At 33.6% G+C, this 25090-nt stretch overlaps 1 protein-coding gene across 1 annotated transcript in view; it reads left to right on the top strand.

Annotated features, from left to right (window-relative positions):
- SPEF2 (sperm flagellar 2) overlaps positions 1 to 24815 on the top strand; it is a 74039-nt gene extending 49224 nt beyond the window's left edge. The window contains exons 27-34 of the mRNA XM_062512794.1: positions 121 to 362; positions 12022 to 12128; positions 13132 to 13314; positions 15265 to 15357; positions 15967 to 16140; positions 19252 to 19440; positions 19561 to 19683; positions 24732 to 24815. Coding sequence (XP_062368778.1) covers positions 121 to 362; positions 12022 to 12128; positions 13132 to 13314; positions 15265 to 15357; positions 15967 to 16140; positions 19252 to 19440; positions 19561 to 19683; positions 24732 to 24815 — 1195 coding nt within the window. The remainder of the gene's footprint in view (positions 1 to 120; positions 363 to 12021; positions 12129 to 13131; positions 13315 to 15264; positions 15358 to 15966; positions 16141 to 19251; positions 19441 to 19560; positions 19684 to 24731) is intronic.
- Positions 24816 to 25090: the final 275 nt, after the last annotated feature.

Raw genomic sequence — 25090 nt, 5'->3', positions numbered from 1 at the left:
CACAGAGAGTTTGATATTCTTACTTTAGGAAAGCTTTAAAAGCACAAGCACATTAAAATTTAAAGCTACATTGTTAACATTGTGTATTATACTCATGAGTTTCTGCATTTATGCTTTCAGTGTTGAAAAACTGGTAGAGGTTGCACGACATCATATTGAGAGTTCTAGCAAAATCCAATATGAAATTTCTTTAGAAGGAACAGATTTCTTCATCAATAGTGATGTAAAAATGGTTCCTGACCCTGTTCCTGACCCGGTTCCTCCACCAGAATTTCAACGCATAGAAACCTCTGGAAGTAGTACTCTAACCTTTTCACAACTTACTGCACTTCATAAGCAGTTTCTACAGCTGGCACCTAAAGGTAAGAATTTTTTCCCTTTTGGCTCCTGAAGCCTCTTGGTACCTAGTTAAAATCTAGAGTAATTGGGAGCTTAGTTAGTTATCTATATTGTTAAAGATAACATAGTTATCTGTATTTTTAGAGATTGTACTACAGTTAAAGATCCTGCTTTAGAGCAAAGTCATAGTGGGGTATATTGAAAATGTGAAATAACAGACCACTTGAAACCTTTTAATGGCTTCCCTAAGGGTTTTTTATTGTTGAGACCATATATTCAATATTACTCTAACAGGTGTCACTGTAACAGGTGTTCAGTACAGTGTGTATCATGCTTGCTTTGCTTAAATATGCAAGTTTAAAATTGTTTATTAATTGAGAGGTCAGTGAACTCAAGCTATATTATTTTAAAACAAAATAATTTTCATGGAATTATTATATAGGGACTATTATAAATACTAACCATTATATTCTTCAAGTCAATGTGTGCCTGTTTGGGTGATTTGCAAGCATTAACTCAGATATGTATCTTTTTTTTAACCTTTAATCATGCATTTATTTTTTATCTACCCTCTAATTATGGGAACTTAGGATGCTTAAAAAGGACTTGCAGTAGTTCCTAAGACTGTATAAATGTTACAAAGTAATTTAGGTAAGGCAGTTATAAACTGAGACAGAAAATAGTTAGACGTGTTTGCAGAGTGTTTCATTACCAGTGTTCCATATTATAATTTTAGTATTATTGCCACTAAGATTGTGAAATACAATGTGTAAACAAGTGCTTACAATTAAAGATCTAACTCTTCCAGTGTAATAAGGCCACAAAGGCACAATGAAGTTGAGTTTAATTCTTTATTGGGAAATTGTTTTAGTGTATATTTACAGAGCAACTCCAACTTCCTTTTGTATATAAAACCATTTTAGGCAGAAAGATACTTACAGTTTTCCCTTGGAGAGATGCATGTCATCTCTAGTGTAGGAGTGTAGATGTGTATGTAAGCATTTCAAAATCTTCTGTTGAGACCTATTCTGCAGATAGTATTGCATATACAATGCCACATGAAACTAAAAATCTGTGTTTGTAAGAATTTACTGTGCCATAGAAGTGAAACACAGATAGCAGTTTGACTGGTGCTTTCATTTAATTTTTTTTTTTTGGTTTTAGATCATTCATGACTAAAGTACTTAAAACTAAAAAAAAAGTATATTACAAACTTTAATATTTTTGACATATTTAGGACAGAACAACCATTTTCATTGTAAATTTGTAATAATTAGAAAGAAAGCAACTGAAGTCTTTATCATTCTACAATATTTCCCTTTTATTACTCCCTAGTATTATATTCACCAAAATAACCTGCCATGACTTGCGTGACTATATGAAAAGGGAAATTTCTTGCCTTTAGCAGTCTTGAGACAGTAAAATAATACTGTTACTTGTTCTCTGAGACAATGGGAAAGAACTATTGTTTAAATTAAGGTCACATATCCCATGTATTTATCTTTTGTTTGGTGACTGTTAATTTAAGATACTTACCTTTTTTGGATAGCTGAATTAGGATGCTTGCACAAGCTGTGCAAGTCATGTTTAATATACTTCCTCCCAGTCTCTTACACATTTTAAGACAGCATAAATCATATAAATCACATCCTTGGTTTCCTAAGGCAACCACTTCACTATAGACTCCTTTCTTTTCTAAAACATCAGGAAAATTTTCATAGCCTTCTGTCTCCCCTTGCTCTAAAGAATGGTCAACAGAAAATACACATCTCAGTAGTTAGTCTCTCGCTGAGCAAAAGAGGGAAAAACACTAAAGCACCCAGCACAGCAGCAGTGAAATTGTTGAACAACATCAACAAAGGAGACACCAAAAAGTAACAAGGAAACCCTTACCTTGGGGTAGGGTACCCCTACCTCCAAACAGATCTAGATTTGCTGTCAGACATCCTAATTTTTCTTATTCTTACCCACCCCAGCGTATCTCTCAGCATTCCTAGTGGAAATCCACATTAAAAAAACCCACATGGGGCATAAGCTATTGGGCAAGACTAAATAGAATAAATCTACCAATCACCTTGTAGTAGAATAGAAGTAGTATTCAACAATAAATTTCCTGAAGTTATTCTGAAAATTGGAAATTAGGCTTTTCTAAAGCATCATGGACATTACATAAAGCATATTTTTTCTTAGAAATGCAAGCAAACAGAGTAACAAAGGAGGGGTGATTATATTAGAAGAAATTAACATGTAAACAGGTTTCTCACAAGATACTTGGCAAATGTGAAAAGGAAGTCTTTTCAAGATATACTTAACAAATTGCCAAAATTAAAACTAAAAGTGGGAGTTCCAGCATACTTTAAATATGTTTGATATTCATGGAAGAATTCTTATGAACCAGTTTTGTGTTTCCTAGGAATCTAAAGTTTTAAAGAGCTGCTGATTCTTCACAGACAACTTTGTGCTGTCCTGCACACTTGGCTCTCCATGGAAGCACATTATTCTCCATTCTAAGCACCGATGGACAAAAAAACAGCCTGTGCTGGACCTTACTACCTACTGACACTCTTTCATTCGAGAAAGAATTTTTTTTTTGTTTTATTATTATCCCAAGTGCTATTGCCTAAAGTCAACATGAGTCTGCATTTCTTAATTTCTCTAACAATTTGATCAAGTTTTTAACAGTGCTCTAAAGTATTACCTTGCGAGTGTTTTTCATAGGAAGAGCTGTGACGAGTCTTAAATGGAGCTAATAACATTCACCTTTTTATTTTCTCTCTTATAGTCTTTTTGAACGCATGCTTTTCTTATCAACAAAATTAAAATATCTATTAGATCTCATGCCCTTTGATTCCCTTCAGCAGTATGGTCTTCTATAACTATATCTCTTGTCATTTCAATTAGCCCGCATATGGAATGTCTCCATTTTCTTCCAAAGATGTATCAGAGAATGCAGTTTGGGTGTGGCTTTGCATTACCAAGCGATCAAAGTAGATTCTGTCCTAAATTTGGTCTCCATCTTATGACTGAATCACACAAGAGCATTTTAAATTTTTTTCTTTTTCACAGGCATGATCCTTATGAACCATTCCAATTTAATTACAGAAATGATTCTATAATTAGATAGAATAAAGAGACACCAGTCAGGTTTTAAACAATTTATCTCCAATAACCAAAAACATGTTTAAAATACTTATTTATAAAACTATTAGATAGTCTTCTAAGGTGTAAACATAAGGGATGACCAGTGACCGTATTGCACTGCTGTTTGTTTTCAAATTGGGAACTTGTGAATTGAATTTTACTTTGTTGGTAGATTTGGAACAGACAGTTATTTTAAGATGTGCATGTAGTTCAGCTGAAATGTTACCTTTTCAATATTTATTGAGTCCAAATTATATGATGACCCTGGATAATGTGCACAGATTATGCTTTCTTTCCCCAAGCACTTGTAGAAACAGTTGAAGAACAGTAATTGCTTGACTTGTATGCAAATAGAGATTGAAGTCCATATGAGAGCATAGGAATAGTTTAATCATCTCTAACTTATATATTTTGAAGACTATTTATCTTCAGTGTGTTTTTTTTAAAACTTGAAAATGTGAATGTTTTAAGTTTGTGGACAGAGGAAGTATTTCTTTCTAGGTGAAAACTTAGTAATTCTACCAATAGTTTAATTTACACCTCCCGTAATGTCTCTTACTAAGACATGTATGTTATTTAATTTCAGAAATTTGTGAAACATATTTAATATGTTTGTATGTCTTTCTGTGCATTTGAATATATATATATATATATATATATATATAAAAAACATTAAGATTTCAGTCAGTGTGACAGAGGAACTCACCCCTCACTACTACATCTATGCAGCAACAAAAATACCTTAATTCTTGGTTCTTCTAAGTTTAAATTCCCAATTCCTGCTATTTAAGGAAGATTGGACATATAGCAGCACCAGTCATAATTAGTGAATAAAATATGCAAATATTTTCAGTGAAATTGAGACCTGTAGGGAGTGATGAGTCTATCAACAACTCAGATGAAAAGTATCATATTTTTGAGAGTTCTGTCTTTTTCATCTAAGGGTAGAACTATCCCATATTACTGCCTTTTAGAGTCCTAAAGTTAAAAGAATATAATTCAGCCCCCATGTTTTATTTCACTCATTCATCCTTACAGAATTTCTACAGAGTCTGGTGTGTTTGTTATCCAAAAACCCTAGTCAGGAACTGCTATGGAAATATTTTTCTCAGTAAAAAATAAAAGGGAATATTAATCTCAAATGTTCAAATGTTTTGGTAAAATTTGATGGTAAGGGAATAAGTGGCAACATAATTCTCATCTCTAGTGTAAGTTTACAGTCTCTTAATATTTTGTTGCCTGTGTAAATTTATAATCAGAATGTTTAATAGAGATTTACTACTTCATCAGTTTATGGAGATATTTTTATACAGTGCCTATAGAAAATACTCTACTAACTGTTTTTTCATTAAGAAATGGTCTCTTTTGTGTATCTGCACTAACTGAGGCATAGTGATTGCTCTTTATTCAAATGTCACAGGTTTCATTTAAAATGTCACTAGTCCAAGTTCACAGGGTGTAGTGTAAACTTATGCTACTGTCATTCATAATGCTTGTTTTTAAATGTTTGTTTTTTCTGTTTTTACTTTCATGAGTGGTCATAATCTTAATATCTTCACTAATTAGTGTTTTTGCAATTTTTTAAAATTTCTGCACGTTTATCGAAACATGTAAAGGCTTGCTAGTCACTGTGAGTATCAGGGAATCATACTGCCTCTTAGAAGGATTTTAATGAAAAACAATTCTACCTAGTGTAGCTTTTCCCACATTAGTTTTCTTCTTGATTTCATTTGATAACAATCTTTGTGAAGAAGTTGCTCCATATGTTGCTTCATAAGTAGTGCAGGCTGGCTTCCTTCTGTATCCTTTGTTCTTTCCATGGTACCACTGCAACAGGTCCCACCTTTTTCTATATTCCCAGTTTCTCCATGTGAACTGAAAAAAACATTGGAAACACTAAAGACCCATTTTACAGGGAATATTATGCCTGATATAGTGAATCACAGGTCTACTCTGATCCCTATTTCCCTAACCACCAGCGAATTTCCACAGGTTTCCATATGCCCAAAGAAGCAGTAGGCACTATAGAGGTATTAAAATGTTTTTGTCCCTTATACCCTTTCCAATTCTCAAGTTGCAGGTCCAGTTTTCCAGCCCTCCACCTCCTTTTTCACCTTACATTGTGGTTTTGCATCTGCCTAATGGAGTTTTTTAATCTCTACTGTGTGTTAAAAATATTTTTCTTCCTGTTTTCCGGTCTGTGTATGGTATCTGGGCACACATCAGAAAAAACCTCCTGAGACAGTTAGTTTTGCTGCCCATGTGGACCACAGCTGCTACCTCAGATTTTAAGTTCTTTACAAGAATCATCCATACTGGAAGTGTATTTAAACTGCATGTTCCTAACTTTTTTTACTAATATAATGGCCTTTCAGGACACTTAGAATAGAATGGAACAAACTGTCACTTATTTCAACAATGAGAACATACAGTTCTCACAAATTATATAGTATATATATATATATATATAAATATGAAAATTTGCTCCTTATTCTGAAATAGAAAGGAGTGGCATACAAAAACTTTTTCTCAAGACCTTTTAGAGCACTAGAAATAGCATTTCTCTCTATGATTAGCTTAATGTACTCATTAATTTTGCTTCTTGATGTACATATCACAGTAAGGAGGGAGAGTCAGATTTTAGGTCATCTGTAGGGTGTTACTTTTGTTATTTCCCAGTGAACAAATAAATTTCTCTTTTTATTGCTTCCATTCTGCATCCAATTTTTCTTGCTTTCTTTTTAAAGTCCTATAATTATGGCAGTAGTGCACTAAAAGAATCATTAAATTACTGGCCAAAAGTAGGCAATAAATGGGATCTAGAAATAAAATTCTTAAAATGTCAGCTTATGGGATTTACTCCTACAAAATACAAGGGTGACTGTCTTCAGAACAATTTGGGAAAAGTTGAGAACAATCTCAGTGCATTAAGAATGCATATACAGTTATAAAAGCAGTAATAATATCATTTTCAGGAAAATACATTTTAAGAAGATCACGTCAGCTACTATGTAAGTGTCTTAGGCATTCTGTGTCAGGGTTTTGATTATGTATTTACAGACTTGCTCCAAGTTAACATTTCTGCTAATGCCAGATATGATGGACATTGCAATAAGTTTGTGACTTCAGCACTGTTTTCTGGATGTGTTTTGCCTAAAAGACCATTCTGAATTGCATTTCATAACTTTGCTTTTCCCTGTTTCAAAAATAGCATTGATGCTGCTGCACTTCATGCGTTGCATACTTTGATAAACTTCTAATAGTCAAAATCAAAACTGACCATTTCTTACAAGAATCCTTGGTAGCCTTCAAGTGATTTAAGAGTAGGTCTGCTTTCCTTGTTTTCTTTCATGTCTGTTCATTTCACGTCACACTCTAGTCCTAAATTAAAAAGATAAAAATGGACAAAAGAAAAAGAAAATATGCAGCTGATATTTTATCAAATAAAATTATTTTATATTTAGTTGTTTCTTTTTAAATTATAGCCATAAGAGCACTGAAGCAATTTAAAAGCAAGACTAATACTTCTAGCAACAGAGAAGCTGGTGACAGAGGGAAAGAGAAGAAAGACTTGGAACATCAGAAAACAAAGAGAAATCACCAGTTTCCAAAAATATGGCTAATGAAATACTCCTGGTTAAAATATGATGATGAAAAGGGAATAATGTTTTGTGCACCATGCCGTAAACATAATGTGGATTTGGGGGAAAATATTCATAATTTTTGTTCTGGCACTGATGACTTCAAACTTGAATTTATAAACACACACCAGAGTAGTGAAGCTCATGCTTGGGCAACCTGCATGGAAGCTGCCAGTTCTGCTTCACCAGATACAGCTTCTGCTGAACAGATGTTGAAAAGCATGAACTCCATAACATTGGGTAGAGTAGAGAATATTTTTAGAAGATACCATGCTATTGCTAAATCTGGCTCTCCCTACACAGACCCTTACAGAATGTGCAAACCAGATAAACTTTAATGTGACCTTTTTTAGACATGTCCTTCTGAAGACTTCCCTACAGAGGCAGAACAGGTCCTCTTCCCATTCCTGATTATTAATTGCATTAATTAGTCTTCCCACAAGAAGTACTCTTACAGACTAATATACTTCACATCTTGAACTACTTTTTATTTTCCTGTAAGAATATTTGTAAGGGTTGCAATAAGAATATTGCATCTTCATTTTTAATCTAGGAGCTGAGAATGAGTATAGTTTAAAGAATATGTATTTTCATAATTCTACATATTCTAAATGCACCTTTCTACTTGATAATTTCAAAAGGTAAAGCATACCAGAATATATTTCTACCATCAAGGAAATAGTAATGATATATATCAAAAGATAGCTAAAATTAAGTCATTGAAGACCCTTCTTGGTTCCTTCAACAGCATATGAAGTTGTACTACAGATAATTTGGGAGAAATTAACATGAGGTCATTCACCTTTGAATCAACCCTCTGCTAGATCAAGAAAACTCTGTACTTTAAATATAAAATGTGTCTGGTAGCAGCAGGAGATACCCAATACCCCACACCCTACTGTACTAGTCAGCTCTGCTCTGTACTGTGCTATGCTGTACCACACACACATATGTATATACACATAGTCTCTTTTTGGTGTTTTGCATAGATGTTCATGCTACTTCTGGGTATAAACAGTGTATCAGAAATGGAGTAGGTTTTGAAGGAATGCCTCATTAAAGAATGTTAGTCCACTCCAGAAGGGTTAATCTGTAGGGGTCAGAAATAGAGATCAGTACTGTGATTTGTAAAAAATACTTAAACGTGAGAATTCACAGACAAAAAAAAAAAAAAAAAAAAAAAAGTTTAGATATACTTTGCCTAATAAGCAACAGGATATATATTTCATGGATTACCTTATTAGATATGTGGCTTGTTATATATTAGAATTGTGAATTCTAAGGATTTCTTTTAAATCTTATAATACCAAGAGAGTTCTTTTCCCTCAAAGTTTTCAAATAGAGATTTGTAACTAAATTGAAATTAGAAAAAGTTTGAAAATGTGTCCCAAGGATGTCCAACCCAAAAAATGGTGGTTCTATATGTACTGTAGCACTGAAGTAATTTCCATGATGCAGGATGGGGGCATATTTTCTCATAATCTTCTTTTCATCCATGTAACTAGCAGAATTCCTTCAACCTCACATTTCAGGAGATATATTCTAAGCCATTGATGATTCTTGCTGCTTTCTTTTGGGCAGTCTTTAGTTTACATCCATCCTTCTTGATCTAGAGTTTCCAAAATTGTGTTATAGCAGAAGCCTTAACATCTGGGGGGAAAAAATTAGTATTTCCAATGACTTCCCATGTATTTTCTTGTAGTATGGTAATCTGCTATAATCTTTAGGGACTTTTGTATAGAAATTTTACTTTGGCAGTAAGATTCCCTTTGGGACATTTATTCAGTCCTTTACGTCAGCCCAGTCTGGCACTTGACATTTAACTTTATTGGATAGTGTCTTTTTATTCTAGACTTTATCTCCAGTTTTTAAAGTTTCCTTTGAATTCTAATCCTGTTCTCTAAATGTGCTTGAAGTCTGTTCCTGAATTGTTTTATCTGCAATGTAATAAATGTATCAATTTGTGCAGTCCATTTCCAAAGAGTACTTTGGTCTGTTTCTGGTGAAACTTACTGACCCATCTCTCCAGCTTTTCAAAATCTTCAGGATTTCTTTTTACAAGATGCCTGCTACTCCTTCTAATTAAAAATGTTTCATTTGCTATTCAGTTTCCTACATTATTAAACTAGAATTTACTAGGTTTGGTTTATTTTATTTTGTACTTACAAAAGGATTTTGTAAAGAGCATACCTGTTTTGAAATGAGTCTTTCTAAGTGGAGAAAGCCAATTCTGGGAATTGTTTTCCTTTTTCTTTCCTAGAGGACATAGTTTTCCTTCACCGCTTGCAGACACCAGTATTCTTCTCTGGGTACCATCTGTGTAGCTGCCCTCTCTCAGCATCTCTCTGTGATTATGAAGCACTGACAGCCCTTGAGCTGAAATGAGTCACCCCTTGTTTGGTATTATAATCAGATACTGAAAAACACTCCTGTGCTCTGAAATATATACCCAAATCCACTAAGTCTAGAAAAAATATCTAAAAACACAGTGAGGAACATATTTCATCCTTTATGTTTATGAGGGATTTCCTCTGTTTCTCTGAGACTTCCCTCATTCCTCCTGCATATATCAGTAGGAGGAAATAAATCACAGCCCACTTGAAGATTTTGAACTACTACAACTTAGGAATTGTCCCTCATCAGATATTTCAGGAGGAGGTAGTAAAGAAAAAGAAATTGCCCTACTGCACATCAGCAATTCTATAGTTTAAAAATTATATCATTTATGTAAGTTGTGAGTAGTGTTTTAGATTGCAATCCTTTAATCCCATCTCAGACATTAGTTTTGATTCAAGTTCTTTAAATTCCTTCTCCCTCAGATACTTTCAATGTATGTTTCTGAAGTCATGTAGCTTCACAAAAAGTGATATGAGGATATTAGTATCCTTTTAGAATTCTGTGAAGAAAATCAAAATTAAATTTCATTTCAGGAAGTCAGAAACTCAAAAGAAATACAGGAACTGCATCTTTTATTGTCATGTAGGGAAATCATAGTAGGAGTTGAACAGTTTAAAACATAAGATGGCGTGACAGCTAAGTTAGATTGCTAGTGATCACATGGAAAGAGAAATGTTTAGCAAAACACAAAATAATTTTTTTTTAGCTGGGCTCTTTCTTTATGGTAAAGAACTAGAAAATCTGAGACTGCAAAGAAGATGTAAAAATTTTCCCTGTTGTTTTCTGTTGTTCACTGGCTCCTTCAGGGACCCTAGTTTATTTTCCCCATGAACCACTAAAATGGTACCTGGTTTATTGAATCTTTGATGAAGTATCCCAGTGATGATGCAGTGATGTCCCTGTGATGCAGGATTCATTGTGCTATATGGAAATTACCTGATTCTTGAGGCTGGAAGTTTTTATGAAAAAAAATAAAAAGCAACAAATTTCTGTTTACCTTAAAATTATTATATTAGCAATCCAAGGTGCTCCAGAAAATAGCACATGATTTATCACCATTTTTAGATGTTCTTTCTCAGAGTGTAGATAACTCAAAAACTTTCAAGATATGACATCAGAACACTGATACCAGTCTGACAGTACTTTTTCCCCCCAGCTTTTATTTTTATGCTGAAATTTGTGGGAGGATGCGAAGGCTTCAAGTCCAGGTGTTTCTCTCTTCCTTCCTCCTGTCCCGACAGACTGAGCTTCCCAAATCTGTTTTTGTCCTCTTCTCTCCAAGCTTATATATGTGTAGGATTTCTCTGCTGTTTGAAGATGTGCTGAGGGAATTAATCCTGGTTTTCCTGATTGGAGATAAGGTCTACAGGGAGGCACACTATTAATTCAAATTGGCAACTTGATTTTGAATAATGACACAATTAAATTAATATTCAAACACAGTCTTTATATTCCTATCACATATCTTTTTCATAAACCTAAATTTCACTTCACTCTTTCCCTTCAAACAAAGTGTCATAGCTATAGAATGTGCACAGCTTTGCCTTTTCAAACAGACAAAGAAAAAGGAAAAAAATAAATAAGTCTTTCCAGTATTTCACTGATTATGTTTGCTTTCAAAGATAATCTGAAAACTCCTGTTTTGATGCTATGGAATTCATCACAACCTGATCAAATCAGCTTTATCTCTCAAAATTTAAATACCTTGAAATTTATTTTGCTTTTTTTTGTTGTTGTTACTGCAGATGTTTTGCTGTGAACACTCACTGACCCAGCAAAGTCCATTTCTGAAAGAAAATACTCATCTATCTGTTAAAAGTTTTATACATAATTTTGTGGTTTAATACCCCACATGAAATTTGAAGTTTCTGTTTGCTCATAAGCAAATCTATTTATGCTTATAAAACAAATAGAGTTTGCTGCACTCAACAGACCTTTTTAATAGGATTTCTTTAAAATAAGATTAATGGAGCTATATTTAACTTTCACATGTGAGTTCTGAGAAGCTTTCCACACAGTTGAATTTTGTTTCAGAGTTCATCAGACAACAGAGCATGTTTTTCACCCCATTCTCTAGCACACACTTGCTTTAAAGAGTGAAGATAGATTTATAATTAGTTAAAATAGAGCAGAGTGGAAGAAAATATTGGTAGGCATTCAATACATAGAACTCTATGAGATTGGCATCTGTGAATGCTTATTAACTGTCAGTGCAGACCATGTCAGGATGGATTAGTGATCTTACTGCAGATCAGGACAAGTCCAGAAGAACTGCAGTGCAGCGAAATATTTTAAATTTTGCTGTTAGATAGGTCACATATGATTAATTTTAAATGAAGAGCTTTATGTTTGGTTTGGAAAATATTAGCATTATCAATAGTGCATAATAAGAAAGTAAATAACTTTCTCATATGGCCATTAAAATTTGAAAATAGATTTTTTTTTTAACAGGGTAAGTCTATTTAAAAGGCTAAACATATTTCTGTATTGATTCTTTTATTAGGTTTTATACCAAAGAAAATATTTATTGAAAGTGTTAGTGGCTTGGTTAATTTGAATCTTGGAATAAATTGCTTTTCTGATGCATGGAAGAACTTAACACTTGCAGATGTAAGTTACCCCTTATATTCTCTTGAACTGGAGTAAGGGTTTGTGTAGAAGATGCAGCATTGTCCTTAGTATGATAAAATGAAGATTATAATATTATAGGACATTATCAGTTTTTCTTTAAAACTCATGTTTCACAAGGGAAGGATCGTGGAAGTCACTGTGCCAGACATTTTGTCAGCACTTTATTTATTTACAGTTTGCAAATTGTATCATCCAATGTCATCCAAATTATAACATCCAATGTTTTCAGATTTAGAAACATAAAAACTTCCAGATCTTCCATACTGAATTAATTTATCTTAATTTATCTATGTTGCTCATAAGCCTATTGAATGAAAATATTTACTTGTTTTAGTATGTTTTGATAACTATTTCTGACAGTAAACCATGATTCACATTAAGATTTTAATTGGATTTCACATTATTCCACCACTTTATTCAGATATTCTTCACACAGAGGAACTGCATTAGTAAAACATTTTAATGCTAGCGTGGTGTAGTCACATCTGTCATCTTGACTGTACAGCACAGGAAATTAATTTTTTTTATCCATCAGTCAAATTAATTATCTATCAGTCAAATATTGTCTATTAATACACCAAATGTGCATGGATTTCATGTTCTGTATTCTTTGAGAACTTTTTGTGCTTGTAAATCCTATCTTTATTTTAATAATAGAATTTTCTTTCCTTAAAAGAACCATTTTAAAATGAGACTTTAAAATTTATTGTGGAAGCAAGGAAAGGATATTCTCAAAGCATAAGCTAAGGTATATATAGATGCCTATTTGGGCACTCAGGGTTTTTGTTTAGACAAATATCAGCTGCACATGGCTGTCAACACAGTGGCCTGTGGTCTATTTTGTTTTGCTCTTTACAGAAGTGTGAAACCTCACTGCAGAGACTTGTACATCCTGTCCAGGAAAATACCTAAGGATACATAGGATATTGAAAGAATATGTTTATGAAAATTTGTGACAATATTTGCTATTTTGATTTTATAGTTAGAAAATCTGGCATCTGAATTCACAGTGAACTCAGAACTTACTGACTGGCGCAGATTCTTGCTGGCAGCAGCACAGCCTTGGCCATTGCCATCTGTGACACAACTCCTCAAAACACTGCATGTCTTCAAGTCTGTTGATGTCACTGGGTCAGGCTTCGTTACACAGGAACGCTATATGCAGGTTATAATCCTTTCACTTTTTCAATCAAATTTTATTTTGCTAAACTCCCTAAATTGAATGATATGTTGTTTGGTTTATTCATCTTGAGAAACTCAGTCTGCATTTTAAATGCTTTAGATCTGAGGGATCTTTCTATTGAAAAGTGTTTTCAGGAAGTCGATGGCCTATTATGTGTCTTGTCCATAGTTCCACAAATCAAGCTAATTAAACCTGCTTTTTACTTGATTTTCCTACTTTCCCATAAATTAAACTCAAGTGAAAATCCTCTCTGTTTTAAAGAAACCATTCTGTGTGCACTTTGATGACTGTTAACTTATTTGACACTGAACAATAAAATTTGCTCCAAGCAAAAATAAGGACTTCAGTTTCATCTCATCAGCTGCATTTTAATTAAATGTTTCTAGATTTTTTCCAATAATTAATTTTCTCAAGATCATTCCTCAAACCTTGAATACATGGAGAATTATAAAATTCTTTGATTGTTTATCTGGCAACAACTTTTGTTTGAATTGTCACATCGTTCAGCACAGTTTCTCAGAAGGAGTACTATGAGTGTATTTTTGTTCTTTCAGCAAAATTCTGCTCATTTTCACTTAATTTTGCTTTGCATTTTTAATGATACTTAGAATGATACTTGCTGGTTCACTCTCAGGCTATACTAGCTGTAAGTATCATATATGTGCACATATAGATGTGTATAGATACTCCAGTCTTGCCAGTTTCTGTAATTGTTTGGTGATATTAAATATAATTTTACAACTGTTTTGAATAAATTTCACAGAACCGTTACTATAATTTGTCTTCCAATCACCTAGCATTGGTTTTTAAAGAAAAATAAATAAAGGCTTTGTTAGTCCAGAGGTCTGTCATTTTCAGAACTTCTTTGATTAATTATAAAACTTCCAGGAGCACCTGCCAATCCCTGCCCACCACAGACTTTCTAAGAAACAAAGTCTGTAAAGCCAGAAAACACATCAAAAATGCAGGTCTACGTGCATTTATTTTTTTTCTATTGTTGTAAGTTTTACTGAAGAGTTTACAAATAAGCTAAAAATTACAAGATATGCAGATTGAGAATGTACATTTTTAGCACAGGATCCTATTTCAAGTATAGTATTAACTGAGCAATTAATCACTTCAGTATTACAAGGTAGTAAATACGCAATAAACAACCGATTTGAATAACCTTCTACTGAGAATTTGAGCTGCTTCATCTCTCCTCTGTACCTGTATTGGTAAACTACACAGTGCTGGGTTACCATCTTCAGGTAATGGTGCTGGGTTGTCCCTACTGTGATGTTTGTACAAACTGTTGTGGTTTCACACAGGTGAGTCTTTCTGTAGGAAGTTTGTTCATGCCTGTTCAGATCTAGCTGATCCTTCCTGTGTCTAGAGTCTAGTACTACATAATTGGTTCTGAGCACTTTTAATTTACAGTTGTAGCTCTGGCTCTGTCAGACATCTTGTTGGGAGCAGGCAAGCATGGGGACAGTCATGCCTCCGTCCTTCATCCTTCTTCATCCAACTGAATTGTATGGACAGTTTCTTTTAAAAGTACAGTCTGGACAAAGGATATCCTAAAAGGATATCCTGAAAGTAAAAAATCCCAGTTCTTGCATGGAAACTCTGTATCATATTCTGCCTCTTCAGGAGCATAGATTTACAACTACATAGTTAATTTTCACCTTTTTCAAAAGCATACATTCACTTCTATCCTAAGTGATTTTCAGTAATTTCTCAAGTATCTGTGACAATGTACAAACAGCTACTTAATTATTCTCATTTCATTGTATATTAATAACAAATTATAATAATAACAAATTCCATTTCATTATGTCCAGAAATTAGGCTCTTAGTAACCTGTGTGTTGAACAGCTACAGTATAAAGATCACCTTATTTCAACATATGAAAATAAACAAATTTATTTATTTATTTATTTTTAAACTCAGGTTGGTTTATGGTTTAATGGAAACGAAGATCTATGCATAACAGAAAATTGCGAAGAGCCTGTTTCTTTAGAAAGGCTAAAACACCTCATAAAGGTAACTGAAAACATAGGTATTTTGAAGAGATCACTATTCAAACATGAGAGGTCTCATTTCAGAGATTTTTTGGTCTCTTTTTTTCTTCAATAAGTGCTTTTTTTTTTAATGTTTTTTTCCGGTCAAGTGGTGCTTCAGAATAATGTAAAGAGGAATCCAAGAGTCAGCCCTGAGTATTCTAAATCATAGTCTGCTCAGAAAGACTTAATTACTCCTGTTCTTGGTTGAATGACATTAATTTTGCTACACAGCAACCAGCTTTGTAAAGAATAGGAAGCAAATTATCACTGCATCTGAGCTCATAAAATTTTCCATGAAAGAGGAGGGTAATAATAACCTGAATACAAAAAATGCTTTGAACATATTTGTCATGATACAAGGTTTTATTGATTTCTCCATTTTCTGAGAAACTCAGTTTCTGTTTCCTTGAATTACTTAACACACATTTATGATTATCACAGACTTGATTTGTGCAGTCTCAACATGTCCTTAAGTATAGTAGCTCTTAGCAGTAATTACTGTGTTTCATCCTTTTCTCTATAGTCTTGATTTGTATTTCATTTAATTCCACTTATAGAAATTAATTTGCCTGGTTTTGCCCTTTTCTAGTTTTTTTTCAGTTTGTTTGCGGATACCAAAAAAGACCCTGCTCTGCTGGACTATATTGAGATGCTGCTTTATTTCGCCTCCCACTCTGATCCAGTTGAAGGTGTATACAGAGCACTTAGCATTGCTGCTGGAACATACATTCACAGAAAAAAGGAAGCTTCTCTCCCATGTGTGGTAAAATATTACAGAAAAATACTGGAGAATAGTAGTAATACCTTTGAATTATCAATTAACTAGATTTCTCTATATTTGCTTATCCTGAGACTACTTACAAGTAGTCTCACTGAATTAATGGGAATATTGAATTGGTAATAATATTCAGATGGATTCTTTCAAAAGTCTGTAAATTTGCATGCCAATAATGAAAATTTAAGATATTTACTGGTGATTACTCCTTGTGCCTATGCATGGAAGTAATTTTTTTGCCTAACTGACCAGTTGCCAGTCGCCTGGAATTAGACTGCAGTGTGACTTCTAGTAATGTTATCTCAAGATGCAAGATCTGGTATTATTGCTGGTCTTACTTTATTTTCCTCTAAGTTTCTATGGGGTGTTCAGACACACCTCTGTTGTGTTATTTCTAAGTGTTTAGGTTTATTTGTAAACCAGAAGGTTTAATAGTACCTAGTTTCATACGGAGTAATTTTAAAATTATTTTTTCAGCCACGATTAATGTATTGTTACATCAAATGAAACTCATCATTTATTAGTATTTTGGAGTACGTTTTTTATTGTTAAAGTCTTAAAACTGAAATTAGTCCACTGCATATATCAGTTACTTATTAGTGAACACTTACATTTATTGAAGTCTAAGTCATTTTTTAAGACATAAATTATTTATCTGTACACACCTTGGAAAGAGGTTACTGCCCAAGATAATAATATGATTCACTGCCCTGTCACAACCACAGTGACTCCAACATTCTCCCAGGACTTAAAGTACAATTGAGATCTCTAGAAACAGTATAGAAAAGGCATTATTCTACTACACAGGATAATCATATACATATGAAAAATAGCATTTTATAATTTCAAATGACAGAAGTTATTGTACTTCCCTGTGTTTTGTTTGGCACAACATAGTTTTTGTACACTGGAGAGACTGAGTAAGACAATAAAACAGTAAGACTTTCCACATTTCATAGGAAGAAGGAGAGCATAGAATGCTCCCAATTAGATATTGTGGTATTAATTTCTCATATTTTGGTGGCAAGTTCTAACTTTCATCTCCTTGGATACAAAGCTACACAACCTGTTCTGATCTTTGCCATTTTCTGCTTGGTTTGATCTATTTGGTTGGAAGTTTGATAGGATATAAGAAAGAACATTGGCATTAACATCTATGTGTCATCTTCTTAAGGCTGTGAGTTACAAGTGCAGGGGAGCATTTGCCTTCAGCCCAGAACTGACTGGATCTCTAAGGAGAAAGATGTCCCATCTAACTTGAGCATTTCCTCATGCCTGCTTTCTCACTCAAGGCATTGTCTCTGTTAATTTGGGCTATGTCTGATGTACGTTCCAGAGTACTGAACAGACAGATTGAGTACCTACTTCACCTTGAAGAGTCCCTCAGAAACTTAGGAATAACCAAGAGCTAGATATTAAATAAATCTTGTTTGTGTGGATTCTCTTTGACTTTATAGTTGTCTAGGCTGGTGCACAGAATCACTGGACTGATTTTAAAACAGCATTTTAATATTTTCTTTCTTCTTATGCCTTGTGTTCCATGCCTATGCACTTAAATGATAATGTTGAATATGGAAAAAAGACAACAAAAGAAATCCCACACCACTGAAGTGAATGACTTTTCTCTATAGGATTTAGTAAAGACAGAATGTCATTAAGGTTATTCCACAAACACAAGGGGGCAAAAAGGAAATGGTGCATTGATATTGTATCATGTTTGAGCCAAGCTCCATCAAATGCACAGAGTCCTGAAGACATCCAAATTGCTTTTCAGCATCAAATTAAGAACCTAAATCTTTGTTTCCCTGCGGGTGTTTACATGTGATCTAAATATCCCAGTTCTCACTCCAGGTACTGGAAATTGAGTAAATATTATCCATGCAACATTCATAAGTGAAATATAAAGAGCTATCTAGCGCATCTCTAAGTAGTTTTACACCTTAGGTAGCTGGCTCATATATAGACACTTACAGAATTTCACCTAATTTGCCTCTTTTTCTTGTTCTGTGCTAATAATTGTAATGACTTCTCATTGGTACCTGCCTGCAGAAATACATCTGAAGTCTTCATGTTGTTAAGAGAAGCTCCAAGATATTCTTGAGATTTCTTTTACTAAGTTTGGTATAAGTCTAAATAATGTTATTAGTGGTTGTTTAGGTCTCACAGCTGAGTGTAAGCAATGCAATGAGAGACTGAAAAACTTCAGTGCTGATATTTCTGTAATCTTGATTACTGTGCGTTAAAAAGACTGTAAATGACTCCACTCCTTCTGTGTTAAAAGTGAAATATATTAAGGCCCAAGGCACGTAGCACAAGTGTAACTGAACCTCAGCAGTCTCTCCCTCCTAATGAGGAAAGAAATGGTTTTTAGAAAGAAATTACATGCCATTTCCTGTTGCTAGTGGTTAGCCTACACTGTGACATGATCTAGTCAAAGCACTGTTCACCTTTGTGAGGTCCTTTCTCATCTTTGTGCTCACAAATCTCTACAGCAGGGGTTTTTTTTTGCTTAGTTTTTCGAGTATTTTTCTCTTCAACCAGCTCTAGTATCACCACAAAATTACCTAATTTCTTGCTGAAAGTAAACTTAATTTTTTGCAAGAACTAGGAAATACATATTTCTGTGGAGATCTGGTTAACTGTTGGCCAAAACAGTTCTTGCAGTGACTAGATTTAGACTAGAAAATTAATCTGGTTTTTTTTTTTTAATGTGATCATCCAGAATTACCAAGTTTACTCCTTAAATAAACACAAAGTTCTTGGTATTGCAGTTTATAACTATTAAACATTTTTATGTTTTGTTGCTCTGAGAAATATGCTCTGAGAAAGTTTTTCTGTGCAATGCTGGCCACATTCCTGGAAAAAGCTGTCTATTAAATTCTGGTAATGCCAATATTTTGGATACTTCTGAACTGTCAGGATTTATTCCTCCATCCTATGGTGCAGTAGATAGTTTTGTATGATGCAATGACTTTTGTTTTTTAAGAACTGAAGTTTGGAATTGCAATCCATTGGTTCTTGATGGGTGTTTAACTGAAACAGATCATCTGCTTACAGACTGTTTATCTCCAAGTATGATACCTGTGCCTAAATTTTTAGGATTCTTCAAGCCCCAACATACTGTCAAGTGAAAATACTTTAACAGAGGATGAAAAAGAAGTCTTGAGTTACACAGGTGAAGGAATTATTTCAGTGGCATCTCTATTCAAAGTATTTCATACTGGTGGAAGTAAAGATGAAGATTATCATAGATTTAGCTGTCTGAAGAAGGCAGAAAGTTATTATAAGGTAGGCAGATTGATTCAAGAATGTTTCTGTAGCTTGCATCATGTTTAGAAAAATGCTGTGATCTTTGCTTTTCCACAATTTTTTAACAATAAATTGACTGCATATTATTTTTACATAAAGAATTTTACCAAGATGTACCAAGAATTAGGTGCTGAAGATCTGACACCCATTTCAGTTGAAGTCCTTTTGAAGCATCCTTTCATGGAAGATTTGATCAATACATGCCAAGAATACAAACTTCCTGTAAGTATTCTTGTCTGGGACACAAAGACTGTAAGCACACATGCTTAAGTTTGCATTATCCCAGAAATGTACATGTAATTAATGTAAATACTGTCAATTTCCAATGTAGATCAGCTATATAGCCCAGCAGCTGTAAGGTAGATCAGGTTTTTTGTTTTCTGTGACAATTCCATCCATCAAAGACTGGGCTGCTTTCTGACCTGTTTTTTGTACAAGCCTTGCTGGCCTGGAACTGCCTACAGGTTTTCCACTTCCTTGTCTGATAAAGCTTTGCCTTTCTCACCATCTGTAGAAAGGAGTCTGGTTGAATTATCCTCCCAACAGGATCATACTGCAGGATACTGTAGGATATATGGTAGATCCCATTCCATCCCAGGCCACCCAGGCAGCAAGAAAGGGCATAAAGAGGCAGTACAGGTCCAAGTGTACAGGTCCCTGCCATTCTCTGGAGCTTCCCTGCTGCCTGCACGTATGTTTAAACATGCATTAAAACAATTGCAAAAAAGGCAAGTTTGAGCCAGAGAATCACCTTATTTAAAGTATCAAACTATGGCAAAAGTACTTGATAGACAGGGTGTAAGAAATAGCATGAGAAGACGAGAGGATGCTTGCATGTGTATGTCCCACAGCAAATATAAACAGTCTTCACAAGTTTTAGATGATCACCCCCATGGTGTCCCACCAAATGTAAACCTGAATAAGGTACATGATAGTTTAGGAGTAACTTGCTAATTTCTTAATTATATTCCTCACTTGTAGGATGTGAATTGCCCAGCACTTACTATATCACTCATAATCATTGTTAGTAAAATATAAAATATAATAGTAAAAGAATATATTTACTCAGAAAAAGTGAGGGTTAAAAATTCACTTGGTACAGTAGAAGGTGACAGAAAAATGTAAGACAAAGATAAGACAATAAAATTGAAGATTATAACTATCCATGTGTTTTCATCCTGCCTATACTGATGTCTCAGACAATTTGGGAAGAGAGATGCTATGCAATATTATTATGACAATATTATGCAATATTATCATTCCTCCCTTCCCCACTCTTTCTTCCTAACTATTTTAATTTAATTGGATATTACATTTTCTAATCTGACTTTTTATCCAGTCTCACTGAATTTCTTGTAGACCTAAGCATTTTAAACCAGCTCTCTAGATGTGTTCCACCTCAAGAACTGTTGTTTACACAAATGCTCACTGACTTTGTAGCGTTTAATATAATGCAGGCTCTTCATGAAGGCCAAATGTGATGAAAGCTAAAAGAAAAACTTAATTAAGATATAAATTGAATAAAGCCATATCCATGTGCTAGGCAATTTACAGGGACTCTTTTTAAAAAATATTTTCACACTGGCCATAGCTGAAAATAAAATGCCCCCTATTTATTCTTTATTAAAATTTCTGATTTTCCTTTACCATTTTTTGGTGGAAATTTGTTACATAGTCTACAGAGTAGATTGTAGTGCATGTTTAAATTGTATTAGCTACCATCAGTTACCTGTGTTATTACTGGCTGATAAGATACATTCAGGGCAGTTGAGGTATAAAAATTGAAAAATGAAAAAGCTGTAAGATAGTGTATATGAATCTTGGTAGTAACTGAGGGTTTCTGTTCTAGCCTGGACATATTCTAGCCCAGAGGAGTTCCCACATCTTGTTTATAAATTGGTATCATTCCATTTAAATGAGACATTTACCACACACTTGGCAGGTTCTGCTGGTGCCAATATCTCCTGACTCAACAGTTAGGTGATGCAGAGCTTCAGTTCTCATTTGTAATACTTAAAATTTCCTCTTGAAAAGGCTTATACTGACTGTATCTCAAATATGGTACTGTATGGTTTCTGTACTTAAACCCCATCTATTTCATTCCTTCACTGTACTGTTAAACACTGACGTTTTTTCCATGCATGTAATCAACATTCAGGTTTACAAAAAAAGTGTTATATACACCAGCAAACAGGCATAGAGACCCAGCAGCCATTGTTTTAAGTATGTTACAATTCTGGTCTATTACATACAGACTCCAGGAAGATTTTACCTGTATCAATTCCATATTTGGGGAACAGCTGAACTTTTTTTCTTTCCAAGACAATATTTTTAGCATCAATTATTTTTGCAGAAATTCTCCACAAGAGATGTCTATAAAAAATGAAAGTCAACCACAGTGCTGTTATTTTGAGATCTTTTACAAGATAAATATAGCAAGTCAGGGTGTGGTTTCTAAAAGTTAAAATGTTTTTACTAATGTAGTCATAAACATCAGAAAGTAAAATGTTTTGCTGAAAACTGTAAAGGGAATGTTTAGCTTACAAGTTTTCAAATTTAAGTTAGGATGCCTGATTGTTTTGGATCTTGATGAGCTGTTCAACTTCATTATTTTCTGTCATATCTCAAAAAATATCTTTTCCATGTGAGATGTATTGTCTTTTGCAGGGATTTTGTTTTCTTTGTTAGTGGGCTGGCAGCATCCTACATGATGGTGACCTTTCTGTCAGCCTTAGTACAAATGTGTACAAATTAATATGCCCAGAAATTCTATTACTTTTTTATCTTGTCCCTTATGTCCTGATTACAAGATTTTCTGCTCCTAACTAGAATTTTCAACTGTTTGCCATTATCAACACATTTATTTCACTTATTAGATGAAATTTATTCCTTGAGAATAGGCAGATGACACGTTTCTATGTTTATGAAGACAGTTCATTATATGCTCAATTAAATTTTCTTTAAATAACTTTAATAATAAATGAGAGAGGATTTTTATTAGACCAGCTGATTCAGATGGGAGAAACAAGCAGTCTGCTTTTCCTACTGCATGTGTTCGTGTATTTGATTTGGTCAGTTAAGGGGTTTTCTTTAGCCCTTGTATTATTTATTGTTACAATTTTTCATCTGTTCTGAGACTGTCACAGATATGGTAATACAGAAACAACCACATATTTTAGTAATTCTGCATTTTTATCATGATAAATTTAAAGAAAGAGTCTGGGATATATTCTGATTCTCTAATCCTTAATATTTAATGCAGTATTTGTTATAATTACTGAAGATAAGGTAGTTTGATAATTAGCATTCAGTTTAATAATATCAAAAATATTATGCATTGGATAAATTGTATTACATTTCTTATTCTGCTCCCAAATCCTGAATAGCCCTTTGAAAAAAGCCCTGTTTTTGATGAGAGGAATATCACATCATATTTCTAGGTGTTCATGTTTTGAATACATTTAGCACAGGCCCTTGCATTATGCTTGTTCCATCTAAATTAATTGTCATGTGGTTACTGCTGTTAGTGTTCATCCTGTTGATCATTTCAGTAACATAATTCAGATATTCTTTCAGATAGGAGTTCCACTGAAACAGGATTCCTATTAATGTATAGTTAACATGCCTCTATGAAAAAAAACATGTATTGGTATGTTGAAGAACTATATCCACAGCAGCCATTTAATATCCCACAACAAATATTCAGAACTCCATATATCATTTCACAAAGTAAAAACTCTTGTCATAGGAAGAGTTCATGCAGATTATATTAGATACATCTTATGAACTGGACCATGTATCAAGGTTTTGACAGAAAAAAAAAGCACTGCTGAATCACTGTCTAGTCATAGCTGTAACTATAATACTTATGAAACCTGAGAAGCTTTTTTCATGTGGTGGTTTAAATGTCCCAGTGTGCAAGAAAAGGAAAATCTAACTCAGTGTTTAAGTACCTCATTTAAAAAAGAGACATATGTTACGCTTCACTTGATCATGTATCCCATTCCTAAGTAACCTTAGAAAATTTAATGTACATGAAAGATGTTGTTTCTTATATTAAAGAAATATTAATATGTGTTAATATAAGAAAAAATGTTTCCTTCATTAAAGGCAGACATAGTAAAGCTGTTGGAACACTCTATCTCCAGTTTTTGACAGTATTTAGTACTGCATTTATTTTTATCGAATCAGGATTGAAACTATTTTTTCTGACTCAGTTTGCTGAAAAATGCCTTCTGATACTGGATACTGGAGTGTTTCCTATAGTCAAAGATAAATACTAGTGCAACCTTCTAAAACCAAGGACTGGTAATATTTTTTCTAGCATAGTTTTGTATTCACTGAAATGCTTCTGATATTTTGCAAGTTTGTGAGGTATCATTGCATATAGACAGTTGCTGCTTTTGAAAAAGTTGTATCTTCAAAATATGCACAAAATATATATTGGACTACATGTATATAAAAATACTGTGTGTATATAAAAAATCTGACAGTTGATTATTCTATAGGAAAAAATGTGTATTCTGACATTATCAGAAAATTCTAGAAAGTTATATATTTGTCTTTGTATTGAATGCTCAGCATGTTATTATTTTAAAACAGAAATTCCTTGTTCATCCTACTTACACATACTATAATGGATAATAGTAGTGAAATGGGAAATGGAGAAGATTCTGCTAATACAAAATTGAAAATAACATATCAGACAATATGTTATAAAGAATTAAGCACACAATTAACCTACTGAGGGTATATATTATTCCAAGTGTTAGTTACTTATTATTGCCTGGAATTGTTAAAGTTCAGTCTGAAATATGGCATATTAAAAAAAACACTTCTTAATTGAAGAATTTGTCTTTGTATGTTCTGAATAACATTTACTGGTTTAAACAACAGTCTTGATATCTCTCTTTACCAATATTAAGCTATGTTTAAGATCTCTGTTTAAGAGTTGCATTTTATCACGGTGTTGTTTTGTAAAACCACCAAAGGCAATGAAGTCCTGTGGATAACATGAAAACATCATCTCAGTGATATTACAGCACCTCAGCTGAATGAGTTCCAGTGCCCTGCTGGAAGACGTTGTCTGTAATGTGGGGAATGTGTAATTTACCTCCACTAAAGTTAGTTTTTCACCATAATCTAGTCAGTGGAAAGCTCACCCCATGGAGAGACCGGTGTTATTACTGCAAGTTTTAAGGTGTTATTACTGCAGTTTTCAGGCTGCAACATGAAATTACTTTTAATATTTCTTTTTTTCCTTTTCACAGGATATTAAAGTCTTTCTCCAAAGATCCAAAGAAGCACAATCTACTGATAGGGAACAAAACACATGTGAAGACATCAATGTATGAAAAAATAATGTTCATGAACATTAAGAAATCTTTTTCCTCAAAGTCTGTAAGAAATGTGTCTTACAGGTCCAGTCCTCTCTTCCATGAGAAAAGTTTTTTTGTTTATTGTTGGAAGAGAAAAACCCCATTCCAACTACACATTTCCTGTTACTTTAAATTTTAAAAAAGCAACAAAACCACCAACAGGGAAAGTTATGGTTTGCTCATCTTAAATAGTCTGATGATATTTCTAAATAAAATTAAACCAATTTTTGAACTTAAATAGAGATGGTATT

The sequence above is a fragment of the Cinclus cinclus genome, chromosome Z (genome assembly GCF_963662255.1).
Source record: "Cinclus cinclus chromosome Z, bCinCin1.1, whole genome shotgun sequence".
Taxonomy (NCBI): domain Eukaryota; kingdom Metazoa; phylum Chordata; class Aves; order Passeriformes; family Cinclidae; genus Cinclus; species Cinclus cinclus.
The sequence above is the reverse complement of the archived record's forward strand: the minus strand, read 5'-3'. Positions and strand labels throughout refer to the sequence as shown.